This window comes from Gallinula chloropus (assembly GCF_964237585.1).
Source record: "Gallinula chloropus genome assembly, chromosome: 1".
In the NCBI taxonomy this organism is placed as follows: Eukaryota; Metazoa; Chordata; class Aves; order Gruiformes; family Rallidae; genus Gallinula; species Gallinula chloropus.
Window position 1 is genome coordinate 177618362 of NC_140085.1, and position 18476 is coordinate 177636837.

At 33.9% G+C, this 18476-nt stretch overlaps 1 protein-coding gene across 1 annotated transcript in view; it reads right to left on the minus strand.

The window, feature by feature from the left end:
- Window positions 1–18476, minus strand: part of PCDH17 (protocadherin 17) — a gene marked incomplete at its 5' end in the record, with an annotated part of 87716 nt that overhangs the window by 58186 nt on the left and 11054 nt on the right. Inside the window, 2 exons of the mRNA XM_084279149.1 lie at window positions 1913–2085; window positions 2284–2342. Of these exons, the coding sequence (XP_084135275.1) occupies window positions 1913–2085; window positions 2284–2342 (232 nt within the window). The remainder of the gene's footprint in view (window positions 1–1912; window positions 2086–2283; window positions 2343–18476) is intronic.

Below are 18476 nucleotides of genomic sequence, written 5' to 3' on the forward strand. Positions count from 1 at the left end.
AGCTCTCCTCATTTTTTTATCTTTTCTAATTTTTTCTCAGTGAGAAAATTCACATAAACACACGCTGCTGTAGTTCAGTGGCTGACACTACTTAACATTCACAATTCAATATATGTTTAATAAGGATGTGAGGAATTCATATGAGCCACTGGAATAAGTAGTTCCTTGATGAATAGGGCCCCTCATCTAGATACAACGGCAAGTGCAAAGCACATGTAACTCTGCATTATAATGAAAATAAGCAACAGGAATCACAGAATTGTAGGGGTTGGAAGGGACCTCAAGAGATCATCGAGTCCAACCCCAACGGTTGGCTTAATTTAGTTACTAGAATTTTTCTATTTTGACCAGCATCCATCTTGATGTTATTGGAGAAACTGCAGTATTATGAACTCTTGCCATACAAACTCTTTGTTTGTTTGTTTGTTTGTTTTAATTTGAGGAGTAAATAATTTTCCTGATGAAACTTAATATTTTTAACTCTTTCATCATGACTTGATAGATGGAAATCCAGACACTGTGTATCTATCTTACAGATAAAGAAGAAAATTAGACACACAGCCAAACAGCTTCTTAAAAAAAAAAAAAAAAAAGTTCTGGTACTGCATCTTTATACAGATCAATGTCCAATTATAAGCAGAGAGTTGCTGTGGCAAAAGGTCAGGAAAAAATAATCTTTCTGGCATTTATTACTTGGAAAATAAGGTCATATATGAGGTCAAGCTTCAAATATATACAGAATAAATTATGCTGCAGCATTCTAAGTATTCCACAGAGCAAAAATTATATTGCAATCTCAACATAGTCAGAAATATGAAGTTGAACTTGAATTTTCTGATGACTGTACTACAGATCAGACTAGACTAAGCAGCAAAAAACCACTAGTTTAAATTAATCATCAGCTAATAAAAGCTTATAATATATTTCTGCTTGATTATGAACATAGCTCTTTTGTAAGATTGAACTATATAATAATTGTTTAACCATCTTTAACACTGAATCACCTTCCCTACAACAAACGAAAAAAATGGCAAACAAAAAAAATAAATAAAAAAGTTCAGTGGTGCACTTCCTTTTGCTTACAGCCTAGAAGTGAAACACAAATGCATGCAATGCTGGAGTAGTCAGTCTGTCTGATGCTTTAAAAAAATAAGTGTCTCTTTTGAAATAGAAGATCTTGTGATTAGATAAAACACATCTGGAAAAAAATGAATTTGACACAGAGTTTGAGGAAATAAACATGCTTGTTTGTCAGAATGAATGCTTGCAGGGAGCACTGTCATTGTCCTGATATAAGTGATTTTAGCTGGTTCACGAAGGCTCATCTTTGATACCTTCACAGGATGTGAATGAAATTATACTGAAAATCAGATTATGTTATTGACACTTCTCATGCTACTATTAATTGCAAAATCAACACTACAAATAGGAATATACATCCATGAAATGAAAACATCTTCTGATTCATTTTTACTTGTCTGATAACCGAAGCCTCTTTTTATTTTTTTTTCCTCTTCTCCATACTATGTGAGGAATGTAAAGTACTGGCATTCTTTCATCTGTTTCCAGTTTGAATTTCAAAATCATGCATTGGCAGAAGGACTCGATATAATATAACACGGGCAATGCCAGTGGAGATAAAGTGCATTCTAATCATTTTAGAAAAGTACTAATTTTTTTAAATTTATTTTTTTATATATTAATCTACTTTGAATATTTGTGGTTTCATTTCATGTTCATTCTGAGAGATACTGAGCGTTCTTTGCTCTGGGCTAGCTACATGATTTACTGTTTTCTCTGATAGCATTATCAGTGAGCTATTCCACCTTGATAAACCACAACTGCAATACTAATAGGTTTATAATGACGGCTTAAACTTTACGCTTTTGTAAGCATTGGAGACTTCACTCACCTTGTTCAAGTGGCTGGCTTTTAGTTGAAGTAGTTTTCATCTTGAGTGCCTCCCTAACAGACATGTCACAGCAGGAGCCTTTGTTAGTGTCTTGGTCACTGTCAGCCTGATCACTGTCCCCATGCCCGCTGTCCCTCAAGCTGGCTCTTTCTGGATCCTTGAACGTGGAGCTACTGAAATACATATTAAAAAAAAAAAAAAAGAAAAAAAAAGAAAGAAAAAAAAAGAAAGAAAAGAAAAAAAAGGAAAAAAAAGAGAAAAAAGAGAGAGAGTTGTATTTACTTGTTCTAAGTTGAATTGTACTCTCTGGCAAAGCAATTTTGACAAGAATGCAAATGGGGAAGCCGAGAAAGTTATTTAATAGGCCTTACCTTTGAACAAACTGCTGCCTGCTGCCCATGTAATTGGGCTCTGCGGGAAAATTGTCTGTCTGTGAAAGAGAAGGAAAAAAATACGTATAGTTGTACACTGGACAAATCTCCTGCAGAGCAACAAGATTTCCTAGAGGAAAAATGATTAATAATTCAAAAATTCCCTTAATCTTCAGATTTGTACATTTTAATTAAATTGGAAAATGCTGGCATGTAATTATGTGCTCAGAACAATTAAATGATTCCAGTCCATAAATTACCTGCTAAAGTAAACAATGAGTCTCCAATAAGTGGCATTCTCTGTTAGTAACCTGACAGATGACACTGTTTATGTTTTTTCATTAGTTAGATATTAAGACTGATGGTTATTGAAAATGAGAGAAAAAACTACTTTTGCAGATTACAAAAGTGAATTATTCAATAATACTAATTTTTTAGTCATAATTACATCATCTACTGGGATTCCGAAGCCATAACTGTTACCAAAAAAAATGCATGTAGCGCTATATTACTCTTAAATTGAAAAAAAAACCTTCAAGAAAATTTGAAAATTTACATCTGATTAGCAATGAGATTTCTTAAATGCTACTAGAAAAATGCAAGTATGAAAATATTTGGGTTTTCTCTCTTTAATTTTCATCAGTATTAATAACTATGACAGAATAATGAGAACCACACATGCAGACAGGAACATAAAATGATTGTTGTAGACAAGTAGTTTTTTTTAAAAGAAGATACTTTCATCAAGTCTGTCATGAGTACATTTTTAGCAGCATGAGCTAAGTAACTGTAGAAGCAAAAGTATTTACAGCATCCAGACCAACATGGAGTCCTGCCAAAGGGAACTGAATTCCCCTTGTATCATCAGCTGAAGTACTTTGGGAAAAAGAGAGACTGCATCTTTCACAAAACTCCATATACTATACATTCACACACGTCACTTCTTCTTGCAGCTGACCTAGTGACAGAGCTTCTACTGTTTTCCACATCACTTCATATCACACCACTATGCTTTTGCCACAGTTATGAGATTTGCACCAGCATCTAGCATGTAAGTTTCAGTAATACAGGCAGCATTCAATTAATGGAGCAGAAAGCCCAAGGTAAGGTTTAACATTGCACACATGTTTATACAAGTCTCAGATGTTTGGCTTTCCCTGGTAACCCCCCTGCTCCTCCTCCCCCACCCCCCACTTCATTTCTTTAGCTTTGTTTTGGTTTTACAGGTAGGTGGAAATTAGGAATATTTGTTACCTCTTATATTATTGGAACTTTGGAGCTTGGAAAAGGTACACAAAGTTACACCTGAAATTTAACAATCACTGCTATTTGCAACAGAAAATAGGTATAGCCACCTGCCACTCTCAAGGTATATGTGAAACAGATGTGCTTATATACCATGGATATCTGGTATGATTTAGGGAAGTGATGGAAGATAAAGAATTATCTTCTTTTCGGCATGTATGAAGTCAATTTACACTGTTCTTCTTGTTTCTAGATAAATTGTTTGGTTCAAAAATTAAGATTATATCACACATTGCCTGCATACATAAGATGTTTCTCATTTAAGCTGCGGAGTACATAGCATTCTATATGTTATTACAAAAATAACCTAAGGTTTTATCCATTAATTTTCTTTTATGATAAACTACAACAGAATCAGGTTTTATTTGTCTGTTTTCAAAATACAGCATAAAGCACCTAAGCATAATTTTTTTTTTTTTTAATCTGATCAAATCTGCTCGTAATTTGGAAATCTCTGTGCTTATGTCCAACTATAAACTTACTCTTCAACAGAATCATTAAAAGACAGGCTTATGAATGTTCTTAAATACCACTGAATACCATCATTACGCTATATTACAAGAGAATTATGAAGATCTGGGACATCAGACTCAGTGCTGTGTTACTGCTTTTCCAAGTCAGGGTTTCAGAAGCTGATGATTCAGCTACAGGTATCCAAATTTTTAAAAATCTCGCCACTTCAATTAGGGGGCAGTTTAGTGCTTTAAGCTTAAAACCAGACAAGATCCTGAATATTTAAATATATCCAATTAGAAAAAAATGCTAGCGTTTAAACATGTTTAAAATTATAAAAAAACACATTGAAAAAAAGAAAAAAAAAGAAAGGAAGAAATTTAATAAAGATAAATATTTCAGCATTCCTATATGTGAACTCTTAAAGGTAGCACATCATATTTTGCAAGCAGCCTTAATTCTGCCATTTGTTCTTTTCTTGTTGCAAATTGTAAGCTAGTATCTCTCTTGTGTGCAGCAAATCTACCTCATATATATATATATACACACACATAATCATTACGACACTCATAGAGCCAAATACTTCTCAACCCACATAAAGCTTTGCAATTGCAGTACTCATGTCTATTTTCTACATCTAATATTTCAGCTAAAGATGCCCTGGAAAGCTGACTTTTACTTACGTAAAAAATCTGCCTCCTCCTAAACACAGCTGCTACTAGAATCAACAGTAGCATGTCATTGTCAGGGAAAATACCTACTATAAACTGCCTGTTCATCAATTGTGTGCCATTAGAAAAGTTAGACTTTTGCCCTGAAATTAATTATAGCACCTCCTTAAAGGTAGAGATAAGAACTTATTTATAAGATGGACCATAGTGAGAACTGGTCATATTTTTTTTTTCTTGTTCTGCTTTTTCATAGGGAAAAAATAAAATAAAGAAAAGCATTTAGCACACTCTAGAGTAGCCAAGATATAATTTTAAAATAGAAGTTATGACCCCATACTAGGGGCCATCCTAGAAATGGGAGCTGCTTCTGAGAAATTCTGTGTTTCTCGTAATCATTAATGACCTTTAACTCGATAATAATTTGACCAATTTCCTTCACATTGTATTATGCAGCAATACAAACAGTTGGGTGCCATGCTACAGTGAGTTCATTATTGCAAAAGAACAAATGCAAATACTTGGTAACCATACACAGCCACAGAGCTTAGAGTCGTATTCTTTTCATTATTCTCTAAAAGCAATAGAATTTTTGCTGTGAACTATGGAAGTATGATGCTTGTGTTGAGCTGTAACAGAGCATGCTGAGATACAGGCAGCAGAGAGAACTGCTTCATACATGTTACTATATACACAAAAATATGGATAATAAATTGACATTTAATTTAAGGCTAGGCAGTTTAGAGAAATGTTAGAAAGCTTCACAATGGATTGTGAATCCATTGAGCTATGAATGTCTAACACCCTTAAACACTTTTTTTTTTTTTTTTAACCCCAGTTAAAGTGAGAGGTCATATACTTAAAATTTTTACACTTTAACATCTATGGAAGTGATATTACACATTTCAGCTCATGCATTAATCATACCTCTTTACACTGCATAGCTGTAACTAAGAAATGAATACTACTTTAAAAATCTATCAACAGCAAACCAACTCTTTGTTCTTCTCTGTGTATACAGCCTTTCTAAGAAACCAGAACTACTGTGTGTCTCTGTTTGCCTCCAGTTTAAAGGTAGGTTTCCGTTCACCTGCATATAACCATCTACAAGCCAGTCACCTACTCTAAGCTAGTCAGCTAAGATCCTTCTATAAGCATTAGCGTCATACAAGATAATTTGTCCCATTTCAGACATCTATCTTTTACATACGTACCAGTCCTGGAGATTGCATTCCCCAGTAACTATAGAGTGATCAGGATGATGTTCAGTGTAATAGCTAATGCCGAGGTGTATCATATCAGAAGTGAAATACATGAAACTACAATCTTCTGATAAATAACAAAAACTTAACAAATGCCGGCATTACTAACCTCAAAAAAAAACCAAAATAAAACAAGCTCCACTCTTACTCTCCTCCAAGAAAACCTCCAGAAAAAAAATCCATCTTTAAAAGTCACCAGATTTAAAGAAAGACCTGTTCTCTGTCTCTGTGATTCAAGGTTGGGGGCTGGAGTATCAATTAGGTCACCAAGTACTAAGACAAAAGTTCTTCAGTAGGAAGAACATATTGGGAGAAATGGTTTCTAAAGTGGAACTGTCCACTGCCCTGGTTAGATACCAGAGAATGAAGAAGTCTGTGATGTCAACCTGACTGTCCACATCTCCCCTAGAGAAGAAACTCTGTTTTATGGCTCTTTTTCACAGATTAGTGGAACCAGTTCATTTCCAATGAGAATATGTAGTTAAACCATTCAACAGATGTGCTTTTTCCACAGTTGCTAAAATGATCTCTTAAAAACACATTCTCCCATCTATCTGCCCTAATATATTACTAGAGTGAATTTTGAAATCTAAGGAACACTGCTGTCACTGCAACGTTGCAGGAAAAATCCCGAGGATTTCTGTACATACATTTAATATAGCTTTCGAAGAAGGACGAAACTCATAAAAATTTTGAAGGGCATCTGAATGCATCTAAACTTTTCAAAAAGCTGCCAGAATTAAAAAGAGAGGGTTACTATCTTTTAGAAAATGTCTTATACTTTGATTAGGTTACTTTTTTCACTGGGGAGATGAGGAGGAGGACAATAAAAGAACAGGCAAATTAAAGTCATGAAAGATACATTTTTACTGGCATGAAGTTTCAGCAGAACAGTATAACTGCTACAGTCCAATAATGTTACTTGAAGAATCATTTACTGGTCAGTGTTTGCACGGACATGTAAAACATCCTTCAATTGCTATCTTCAACTATATAAAATAATTCATTCTATTATGCCTGTTAGAGCTTGCCTATTAAGACCATGCAAGGGCTTAGATAAACTATAACTGTTGCTAATCATAATACTGAATTTTATAAATTCAAAATAAAACCATTCAGAAGCTTGAAAGTCAACTGTTAAGGTTCTAACAATTAATTCTAGATTGGCTATGACTTCCAAAAGTTTCATTTAGAGAAGGGAAAATGAAAAATTATGACCAAAAACAGAGTATAGGACCCATAACCTTAAATAATCTCATAAGAGAAAAAAAAAATAAAAGAAAGAAAAGCAAAAGCCTCATCACTGGATACAGTTTCAACCAGCCTGGTCAAAGCGTTACACAATGAATTATGGAGAATATTTTTAGCAATGGGCTACACTAGTGTCTCTTCGTTTTTTTTTTTTCCCCACAAGTTCACCAGATGTCTAAGTTTCCTTCTGTTGGTATGTCTTCTTATATTTTTATATAAAATATTCCACAGTGGCTCTGCACACATTTGTTTGTTTGTTTTTATTACTTTTATGTTGGTTTTATTTCTGTCATTTAATTCTAACTTGATTCTGAAGGCAGAATTAAAATTACTTCCCCATATTAACCAATCATATTTATAGCATACTACCATGGATCGACAAGACACCAGTAGATGACTTCACAAGGCTTCTGCTTTCAACAATTTATATAGAAATCAGGCTCTCTTTTAAAAATTACAGGTATTTTTATTTTTTTTCAAAATCTTTGTTACACCACAATTCCAAAGATTTCCTGCAGTTTTGGGTGTATGCCATACAGCTTGAGTAATATTAGAGAAAAAAATGAAAGAAAAAGGTTTTGATTCAATAAATCTTTCTCTTAAAAGAAAATAATTTTAAAAAAATCTTAAGAACAAGATGACTAAAAAGAAAAAGATGGATAAAGTAAGAAAGAGGGGGGTAGAGAGAGAAATGCAATATTTAAGCATTCTTGACAAATTATTCCCAGAAATAATTGTCATATTAAGGAAAGATGTATTCTAAAATGTTAAAAAAAAGAACTTAAACATTAATCAGATTTATGAATATTAGACTACTGAAATATTCATAATTTTTTCTCGGAATTGCAAGAACAAGTATCACATTTTCAGAAATTCAATACAACTCCATTTTATGTAGGTGTTCATACCTGGAACTATAATAAAGCAAAACGTCTTTGCTGACTCTGACTTCTTTTTAATTAAACATTAAATGCAAAAATTAAATGAAACATCCCTCCCTTTAATCAGACTGCCACTTAATATCTAACTCAGGCAGCTTCTGTGTCTTCTTGAAAAGTTTAATTCTAAGTATTCACCCTTCTCCCATGAAACAAAGATCTTCAATAATGGCAATCACTTTTGAAGACAAAGAATTGTGTTGTGCCAAATCTAGTTTTGAAAGAGCAGACAATTTTCTTCATTTTGTTAGGAACAGTTTGGATTCAACATAGAACAATTTTTCAAAGGCTTCTCAGTATAAGACTGCCAATGAGTTTATGTACTTAGCCTGAAGTAGTAGGTTTTGATTTTGCAAGATTCACTTCATTAATAAAATGTATTAGCCAACAGAAAAAATATTTAAAAGAACAAAACAAAAAAATAAGGTAAAAAACCTCCAACCCCAACTGGTATAAATATCTTATAACTTATTCTACCTATTTGAATGATAAAATTAATTAGGCTGTTTTAAAAAATCCTGTCTTATATGGGCTTTCCACTCTCACTCTTTTGAAAATGTTTTTGAGACATAATTTATATGACACGTACATATCAGGAAGATTCACACTTGCTGCAAAATATGTACTTTGGTGTTACAAGGCCTACAGTGTGTTTATGTGATTTTTTGACATATGTAACATTCTTCAAAAGCACATTAAAAACACAGGGCAACAAAAACAGTCAGATTCACCAGGCAATATTGTTCACCAAGCTGCTGTATTCTTTATTGAAGAGTATTGGTGGCTCATGACGTGTCTCTCTCTTGAATAAGAAAAGCAAAACTGTAAGGGAAAAAAGTCCTTCAGTCGAATTTCAGTGACTTCTGAAAGATGAGATTCTGCAGACAGGGAATACCATCTTTTCCCATAAGTGAAATGCAGATTGTCCCCATACTAATATGTAGTCTGTGTACTATTTCCTCTTAACAAGTACCATATTTGTTACCCAAAAAAAAAAAAAAAAAAAAAAAAAAATTGATGTATTCCTTAGGCATTTGTATCAAGGTATTACAGATATTTCAGTTTGTGTTTGTACCACTAGCTTGAAGAAAACAATTATTTCTTAACATTTTACAAGAGTTTACTCTGCAATGCACAGGACACAAAGGTTGACAGAAGCCTATGCTGTAGAGATTTAACACAATGCAAAACCAGAAGTCACAAGGTCTAGTCAAGCTGCCTCTCACCTCATTGCTGGTTGCACTGAGTCTGAAGACTGAAGAAACTAAAAAGGTTACCACAGAGAAACATTTTTAAGTGGCCCTGGTAAATAAACAGACTTGAAACATGGGATGAGACCAGACCCTGATCCGATATTTTTTAATACAAAATAAAAATTTAAAGCCTTTCAGGAACAAGTTTTCCTCTCTGTCAGCAGGGAAGTCAGTTTAACAAAAGCCTTCAACTCCTCTGCTGGAGCAGATGCAGGATATATGTTTAAATGCAGACCACTCTCTCTCTAAGAAAGGTGAGATTAGGAAAAAGCATGGAAGCTGAACCCAAAATTTCTTCTACTGAAAAGGGAATCAAGAAGATTTTCCAGAGCAAACTCGAATTATTGTTTGTCTCACAGTGGTTTCAGGTTTCTGAAGCTCATTTGATTTTGCACTGGAGGAACACGAAATGTAAGCATCTAATGAAATTATTATGATCTGGGAAGCGAATATGGAAAGTAGTCAAATAGGGCTAGGAAAGAGTAATTGTAATATGAGCTCTTAAGATTAACTGCTTTTTGGAGAAGACGCAATATCAGAACATAGGAAGAGATGCCAAACATCACACCACATAAAGAGCTCCAGCTGAAAGTACAGTAACTGTTTCTGCTATCACAGTGTCAATAAATAAACATAATTAAATTCATGACACATTATTGAATTGCTCTGTATTAAGTCTATTCATTTAAAAATTATGAACACATTTAAAACAGTTCACAACTTGTCAAATGCCTGTAAGCAATGCAGTTGGTCTGGTGCTCTAAGGGGCATCTGTGAAGATCTTAACAAGAGAGCCTGATACAACTTATATCAAAGTAAAGATGGAAGTATGGGAAAACAGAACAATAACTACTTCACCTCAATCTGCTAGTACAGTTGCATCCAATATATTTACACTGTTCACCAATGATATGTACTTACTGAAGCTACTCTGTCAATAAAAACCACATTAAGAACCTTTTGAAAGAGCTTCCCTGTCAATTAGGCTGCAGATACATTCTATTACTCCAGTTTTCCTGTCAATTTAATATACTGGATCATATTAACAGTACTGGCCTGTCAATAAGGCAAATCTGAATCCTATTAATGGAGTTATACTGCCAATATAATCGGCTTCCTATTTATCGAGCTCCCCAGTATTTGGGAAAGCTGTGAAATGGGATTATAAGGTTAGGTTACATACATCTGTCTCCATATTGCATAAATATTTCACGAATTTTATCCTGTTGTGTAAAGAGACCTGTGTAATATTTTTTTTTCCATTACATAAACTTCAGATGACAGAATAGCATAATTGTTTACCTTTACTGAGAAAACATTAAATCATCCTCATTTATCACGTTGTGTTTCCTGCTTGCTCTAAGTAACGCTGTTACATAATGACAGACTTGCTTCTGTGCCACACATATAGAACTGCTAAGAGGTATATGCACTCTACGACACCTGCACAAGATAAAGTCTGCTCCAGAAAATAAAAGGCAAGATGTAAAACACACACTTTAGGAACAAATATGAAGCACTCCACAGTTTTAATACATATTTAGCCCTTATACTGTGCTGTATAATCTTGGTGGAACTGAAGCTTGTAAGTATAATTCTAGTGTAACAGAAACCCCTGGAAGTAATTAATAAGAGGTAGTAGTTCGTGCATTAAAAAAAATTAAAAAAATAAAACCAGTAGAAGTTCAGCAAGCCTCCTATTTAATAGAAGCCTTAATGAAGTTGAACATTAGTTGCTTTTAACCACATTCAGTATTAAATAACTACTTTGACTGGATTAGAAGAATATACAACAGACCATTAAACCTGATTATATTAAAAAAAAATTTGCTTTAAAAAGAAAAAGAAAAAAAGAAAAAAATAATTGCATTAAAATGTACCGGGCATTCTCTTATCAAATTAACTCTCTAGCCTAACTTAAAAATTTGGATTTAAAAAAACATGGTCCGAAGTGACAGCTAAAGGTCAATGAATCAAGTTGCCAATTATATTTTCTGGTAGCAGATGGGTGCAATGAAACCTAATGATTGAATTTGAAACGCTTTAATGCTCCTTTTATCTATGGCTCCCACCATGTTGAATCTACCTTACTATTCCTAACAGACATTATGTTTACTGCATATCAAACTTGACTACAATTAGCTAACTAGGATGAAATCTACACTTATCACAATATCCATCTTATTCTAAGAATATTATGCTATAAACTCAAAACAACAATACATTTGGGAGTGTAACTTTGATCGCATTCGTGGCTTTTTAATTATTTTTTTTTAATTCCAATCCACATGCTAAATATCATTCTAGAAATCAAGACACTAAATTAGAGGAAAACTTTGAAAAATAGTGCCTTGAAATTTAAGGAGATTATTAAAGTATTTGTTATAATTTCAAAAATATTGCTCTCTCCTTGTGTTTAGAACCCTTTTTTTTGTATAAAAACAACCTTTATTTTCTTTCTTTAACACACACAGATTCTGCAGTGCAATTGTGAGCTCCTGGCATTTCATCTTTAATTTTGAAATATATCTGAAACCTCTTACTCAGCAGGAATTCCCAGTGAAGCCAGTAAGTGTTGTAGAATTTGTCCTATTCTTACCACTGCTGTTTTCCTGTTTCTAAGAGCAACATTTCACAAATGTTTTCTGAACAGATAAAAGCTTATAAACACTGCTGTACTATATGGTGGAGAAGATCAAATTATGGCCTTTAACACTGGCAAATGTTTTGTACTCATAATATTTAGTAAGGGGAAACAGAGACGCTGGGTATTTTAAATCTGTTAAGTTTGTGTTAACATCTATCCTCTGTGTTTACCTTCTTCTGCCCAACCCATACTCTCACTAAAGGCAACAATAAAACTCCCACAAGCCATGACCTAAGGTCCACTGAGATCAATGGATGTTTTCAAATTGGTTTCAATAGCCCTTGGATCAGTCTGCTTACTTCAATTATGGGATAAGTGAGTCTTTACATAGCATGCCACATTCCCACAGATACATATGTTGTATGCTGAAGAAAGCTGCAAAGGAGCAGGAAGAAGATTACAATAGTGATAGAAAATGGGAAGAAACTCTTAAATGCAATATTCCTTTATCCCAGCATATGGTCTTCTCTATTGGATGGCATTTAAACAGACTTGTAATGGCAGTGACAGGGAAAGGTGATTAGCTAGGCAGCAAACACTGTATGTGGCACAAGACTCCAGGTCTGTGTTTCTTCCTCAGAGAGTGGAAAAAAGAAAGAAAGAAAAAAAAAATTAACAACGAAGATAAGAGAGGACTTGGTTCTGAAGCCACACTGCCTGTGCATAAAAAACATGGATAGAGGAATGCTGAAGCTTTCTTCTTAGGTGATGGCCAGAAGAACAGAGGTAAATCTACATAGCCTCCTCTCCTTTAAAGCTGCAACCTTACCCCCTTTCTCTTCCTAAAACCATTCATCAGCAGAGCAACGATTCCCTTAAATTCCTTAGGAATTAGGAAGAAAATCACAGATGTTAAAACTTACATTATTATCTTCTGTCTAATTTGTTATTTAGGTCATGCAACATTTCATTTCAACATTTTGTTAAAATTCCCCACAAGATATTCCGTAAACATTTTGTGACATGGTACAAAGCCCTACTTTCCCACAAATACCTTGACATAATTATTTCCTCTTAGCACCAGAAAAAGAGAAACCATTAAGTATACTGCCAAAATAATGGCTGAAATTATGACAGAATAGTAGATCATCAAACATTACAGCTTCACGTGCCTGTGCAAGGAGATTTTCAACTGTAAAACAGTGATGTGTAGATTTATGATATGTGACAGGAAGTAAACAATTTAGGCTTACACAAATTTAGCAAGATGCTCTGTCCCTAAATATACTTTAAAGCCATAACAGTCATGAGTCTATGATGAGGTAGCTCATAAAATGGAAAGTTTGATCAAATACACCATGAATACCATAGCAATGGTCTACTAGGCTTGGACAGAAAAAATAAGGCCTTTCAGCTAACCATCCACAACTCTGTCACTTCAGTGTTAATGTGCTAGAGTATCTTCATAGAGGACTCTATATTAAGGTAATTCAGAAGAAGAAATAAAAAGTTATCTTTCTCTATAAGATCAACTTTTTTAAAACACAACACTCACTTTTGTAGGAAACACCAGAGGTAGTCTATAAGCTCATTGGTATTTAAAGGCTGACTTTGACCTGTAAATTCTTAACAACCTGGGAAAAAAGTGTTCTGGATTACCCCTCTCATTACAGCTTGCTGTATCGAGACTCTGAAATCAGATTTTTTTCTGTTAAAATAAAGAAAGTCCACATAAGGAATACTCTCTGCAAAGACTCCAGGATTAGAAAAAGTCTTCTTTCTGTTCCAAAGCAGCATTGGCTTGTCAACATCTAGGACACTGCTGCAAGTTTTACCCGAAACAGAGACTGAACATGAATGCTAATATTTGACTGAGGAGCTAGTTAGAATACAGTGATTAAATTATGGATTTGCCTCTGTACCTAATTAGCAGGACGCTCACCCAGCATGTAAGCTTTTTTTTTGTTTTCCCAAAAGAAAATGCATGCAACAGCAACTGATATATGCATATATATATATATATATATATATATATATATATTTAAGTCATGAACTTTCAAAGAAAACAGCTAATGCAACCTTCTTTAAATAAAGTCCACATCACAAAGGTCCCCAAGCCAACATTCAGATGGGTGTGTACAAGCCTCTTGCAAAATGGGGAAAGAAATTAAAATATGACAGGTACAGCACAATAAATTCCAAAAAGAAACTCATGCAAAGAGGGAAAAAAAAAAAAACTTAAGATTGTTAATACTGCTTTTCGTGAATATTCAAAACAGACAATGTGTAACACAGACTAATGCTGCTCCCTGCAGGTAGCCCACTTGAAGCCACACAAACTTCTGACTTCACTGGAATTCAACATGGAGCAATGTGCTTTGCTGCAGAGTGATCTCCAGGAGCTGAGCCTTTGCATGCAATTCTTCTACACATATGGCCTTAAAACTTGTTTTCAGGAAGAAAAACTCATTGGGAGATGAATTAGACTATTTTCATGGAAAGTTATTAATTTACATAATTTTAGGGCCATCTTAACTTACTAGTTAGTGCTTCTTCCTAAATAAACACATTGTGCCATTGAGGGAAAAAAACCCAAAAGCCATACAGTACTAAGGGACTACTCTGTGACTGTCAGTTCATATAGAATTTTATTAACTTTACCTTAAATTCCTAAGAATAAGCAAACTTGGGTTTGTTCATTGTTTTTGTTTAAATTTGCTCAGTTATAAAGTAATGAAATAGATAATGCCCTTCTAAAGTATACTAAGATCAAGAGCAAACTTTCCATGAAAATAGAATTAGGATCATACTCCTAGAACCTTGTGCATCAAACTTGAGTGTAGAGACTTTCCAAGATAATGGTATACAGTCCTGAAGATTTACAATAGGATTGCTGCCTTAACCTTAACCACGGCATAACGAACAGCACCAATATAATGGTAATCCAAGCTACCAGCAACCATAAGAATGTGCAAGAAATAGACAGAAACTTGCAGGAATTAATCTGCCATTTTCACACATCTGCCCAAGGGAGGTATTGTAATTGCAAAAATTTACTCTTAGACTGCTGAGACTCATAGTAATTATGTTTCTTTTTTAATAGAAATAGCCACAGGTAGTAACAAATTGGGTTTTGAGATGGGGAACTGGGCATGCATTCTAACCCAAATTACTATGTAATTGTCTTTATTATAAAATACTATAGGAAACCTATGGCTCAAAATTTTAAATCAGAACAAAACCTTTCCTTTAAATAAAGTCTTCTCCTCCCACAGCTATTCAACATGCATGCCTATTTCTTCATTCACTGGTATCAGCAAGACCAGTATGACTGCCAGCAATTTATCTTTATCTAAAGATCTTTTTGCCAATGCTAACCAAAATTCCTGAAGCTTACATTTGCTTAATAGAAACAGCTTTCTCGTGCTTTATATTCATTCAAGTAAAGTAGAATACCAAGTAGGTCAAAATCTGGAAATCCAGCTACCTGTCCCTAAGGTTCCCTTGCCAGTATCAGGGGATAAAAAAGAGTGTGTGTGTGTGTGTGTATGGTCTATGTATATTTTAAATGAACTGAAATTAAAGTTTTATTTAAAATACTGGAAACCTGTTTAAAACAAATGAGCACAGAAAGTACTTACAATTAGTTATTTCATGCTTGAAGGAATTATTATTTCATTACCGTCCCATTATTGCCAAAATGAGGTGTATGCTGTTGGGTAAGATTATATATATGGTGGCCAATGAATAAATAATAAAATAAATTTGTCCTGTTACTTCTGTCCCCTGCAATACTACATCCTGTTAGGCCAGAAAAGGAGCTACAGGTGGTTTAAACAAACTGAATATGTTTACAGGTTTAGACAAATGAAGACTATGCATTAAAAGAAATAACATAAAACATTTTGTTTTCCCCTCCTTTCCACCCGAGGGCTACAAAGCTGACTAGCTAGTTCCTCGCCTCCGAGGTACAAGATGCAAATTATCCTGTGCTTTTTAATACCTAACACGGTTGATGGAAGCAATTGAGTGCTGATTATTCTCAGGTGTCACATGACTTATACCTCCTTTTCATCATTACTCTCAATCCTCTAGTCTGATAGCGGGATACACAGTTTTAAGCAAGATATATAACTTCCACCATGAAGTGGAAAATTAGGTCCTTCCTTACCTACACTCTTGCCTCAGGAAAAAAATGACAACAGCATTTATCTCTAAACTTGATGCTTTCTAGGTTGCAGGAAAAGGTGTGGATTGAGAGCATCTTGCAAAACACTGTTACAAAGCTATGTAGAGATCATACACAATATCAAAAAAAGAGAAATAACATAGATGCACATTTGTCTTTAATAATGTCTTTTATCCAGCTAGATAGTTCTTTTTAGTCCCTGCTGCTCTCATATCTATGTATCTCTACATGTGCATTCATACACACAGGCTAGAAATTTAAATAGTTTCTAAGGCTTCGGGGCTACCACTTTTAAAAGGCTTTTAAATTCATTATTTCCCAAGGACTCCAAATTCAACTATATTCTTATTGTCATTTGATCCACTGAAATGATGAAGAGATCAGAAAAGAACACACTTGGTACTTTACAGCTGTGGCTGGATAATCTTGCTCATGATCATCAAAGCAGGATTGTTTTTATGATCTTCAAATCTGCATATCAAATTACGCAAGTCTATGCGAAAAAAGCAAAAATATCAAATATTCAGACATCAGGACTATCTCAATAGACTACTAGAGAATGCAGTTGGAGGCTAAGTGAAACGAACAGCTTTGCATCTTTGTGATGTTTTTAAAGCGAAGCAGAGAAGCAACAGGGAACAGTTCAGCTAACACAGACTCACAGATTCTGGGCTGAATTCTGCATATGCTTACGCACATCAGAAACTCCGCTCTTGTGAGCGATCTATCTACTTCAATGGTTCTATTGACCTAAAGTAAAATATTCACTGAATAAGTGTTTTAAAGATCATGCCTTGAAAGACATAATGCACTTATACATATATAACTTAGTTTCCATAGGCCTTGAAATTACTTATACACTGATTAAGGACATGATCCAGCTCTTTCTAGACTAGTGGAAAACCAGTCTTTTCCTCAATATCGATAGGAACAAAGTCAAAGTGCTGAAGTTGAGGTATGTTATTAAAACAGTGTCCTTTGTCACCTTTAAAATTTTGTAGAATTTAAATATTTCAATTAAGAATTAATGAAAATTTGTTTAGCCCACTTCGGCTCACCTTTATTTTAAAACTGAGTTGTAGCTAAACAATCTTAACCGTAAGTGGTTGCTTAGCAATCAGCAAAGAACGAGACAGAAATATGGTAAGTAAAGAAACTGACTGACATGTTCTGTGTTTGAATCATGGCATTCTTTAAAATCAACACAATAACACCAACAGAAGTTTAACACAAAATTCTATTAATAAAAGAATATATATAACTGTCTTTAGGAACAAATTATGCATTTAAAAGCTACAAATTGTGATTCACGTCTTCTCTGTATGAAAAATCCTTCAGCTATTATTAAAAATACATTAAAATCCTTCAAATTTTGATGAAGCCATTATTTACCTTTTGTTTTTAATTCAATTGTCAAGTGTGCTTCCAATGGTTTTTAAAACAGTATATATCTACAAAGCAAGCAAGAGTTTATAGCTTTGAAGACTTGAAATTGATTTTTAATGCACCAGCTTTCAAACACTACAAAGGCTGCTCTCTGCTGATAAAGACAGTAAACAAGAAATTGTCCTTTAAATGTTCCCTTTAATGTTTTTCTTTAATTAAAAATCAATCAAAAAACATTGCAACATTAAAAATTTTAAAATTAAGACATTAAAAATGTTTGGTCTCGACACATGACGCATTCAAACTAGAATGAAAACTTGTGATGTTACTTTTGTTTACTTACATTAGTTTAGACATTCTTTGCACTGTAAACATTGTTAGTCAAGAAATAAATCCAAATAGTTTATCGCTGAACACAGCGATTTTTATTGTGTAGAAATGTTAAATATATGATGATATAAAACTAGATGTTATAAAAATACTAAAGTAAAATGCTTTTTTAATACCTTTAGATTATTTTAATATATTCCTTTCCTCTAATCAGACCAAAGCCTATTTATGTAGATTAGTTACATCTAGAGTCTCATTTATCCAACCTGTATTTATCCTTTGATCACAAAGCTTGTTAACTTAAATGGTCTTTTATTGTTATGATTCGTTTTCCCATAATTATGCAGTTTAACTGCCTGATTTTTTTTGAATAAATATATGCAAACGCGCCAATCATATTCAGCAGTGTTATGCTGGATGCTCAATGAACTGTAAGAGCCATTTCAATACAATAAAACTGCCTGGAAGTGTTCCAGGGCAAGGACTGCAAATACCAGTAATCATAGTGTCACTAGAACTAGTACAGGCAAATACAAGCGTGTCACACATATATCAATAGATGGTCTGAAAC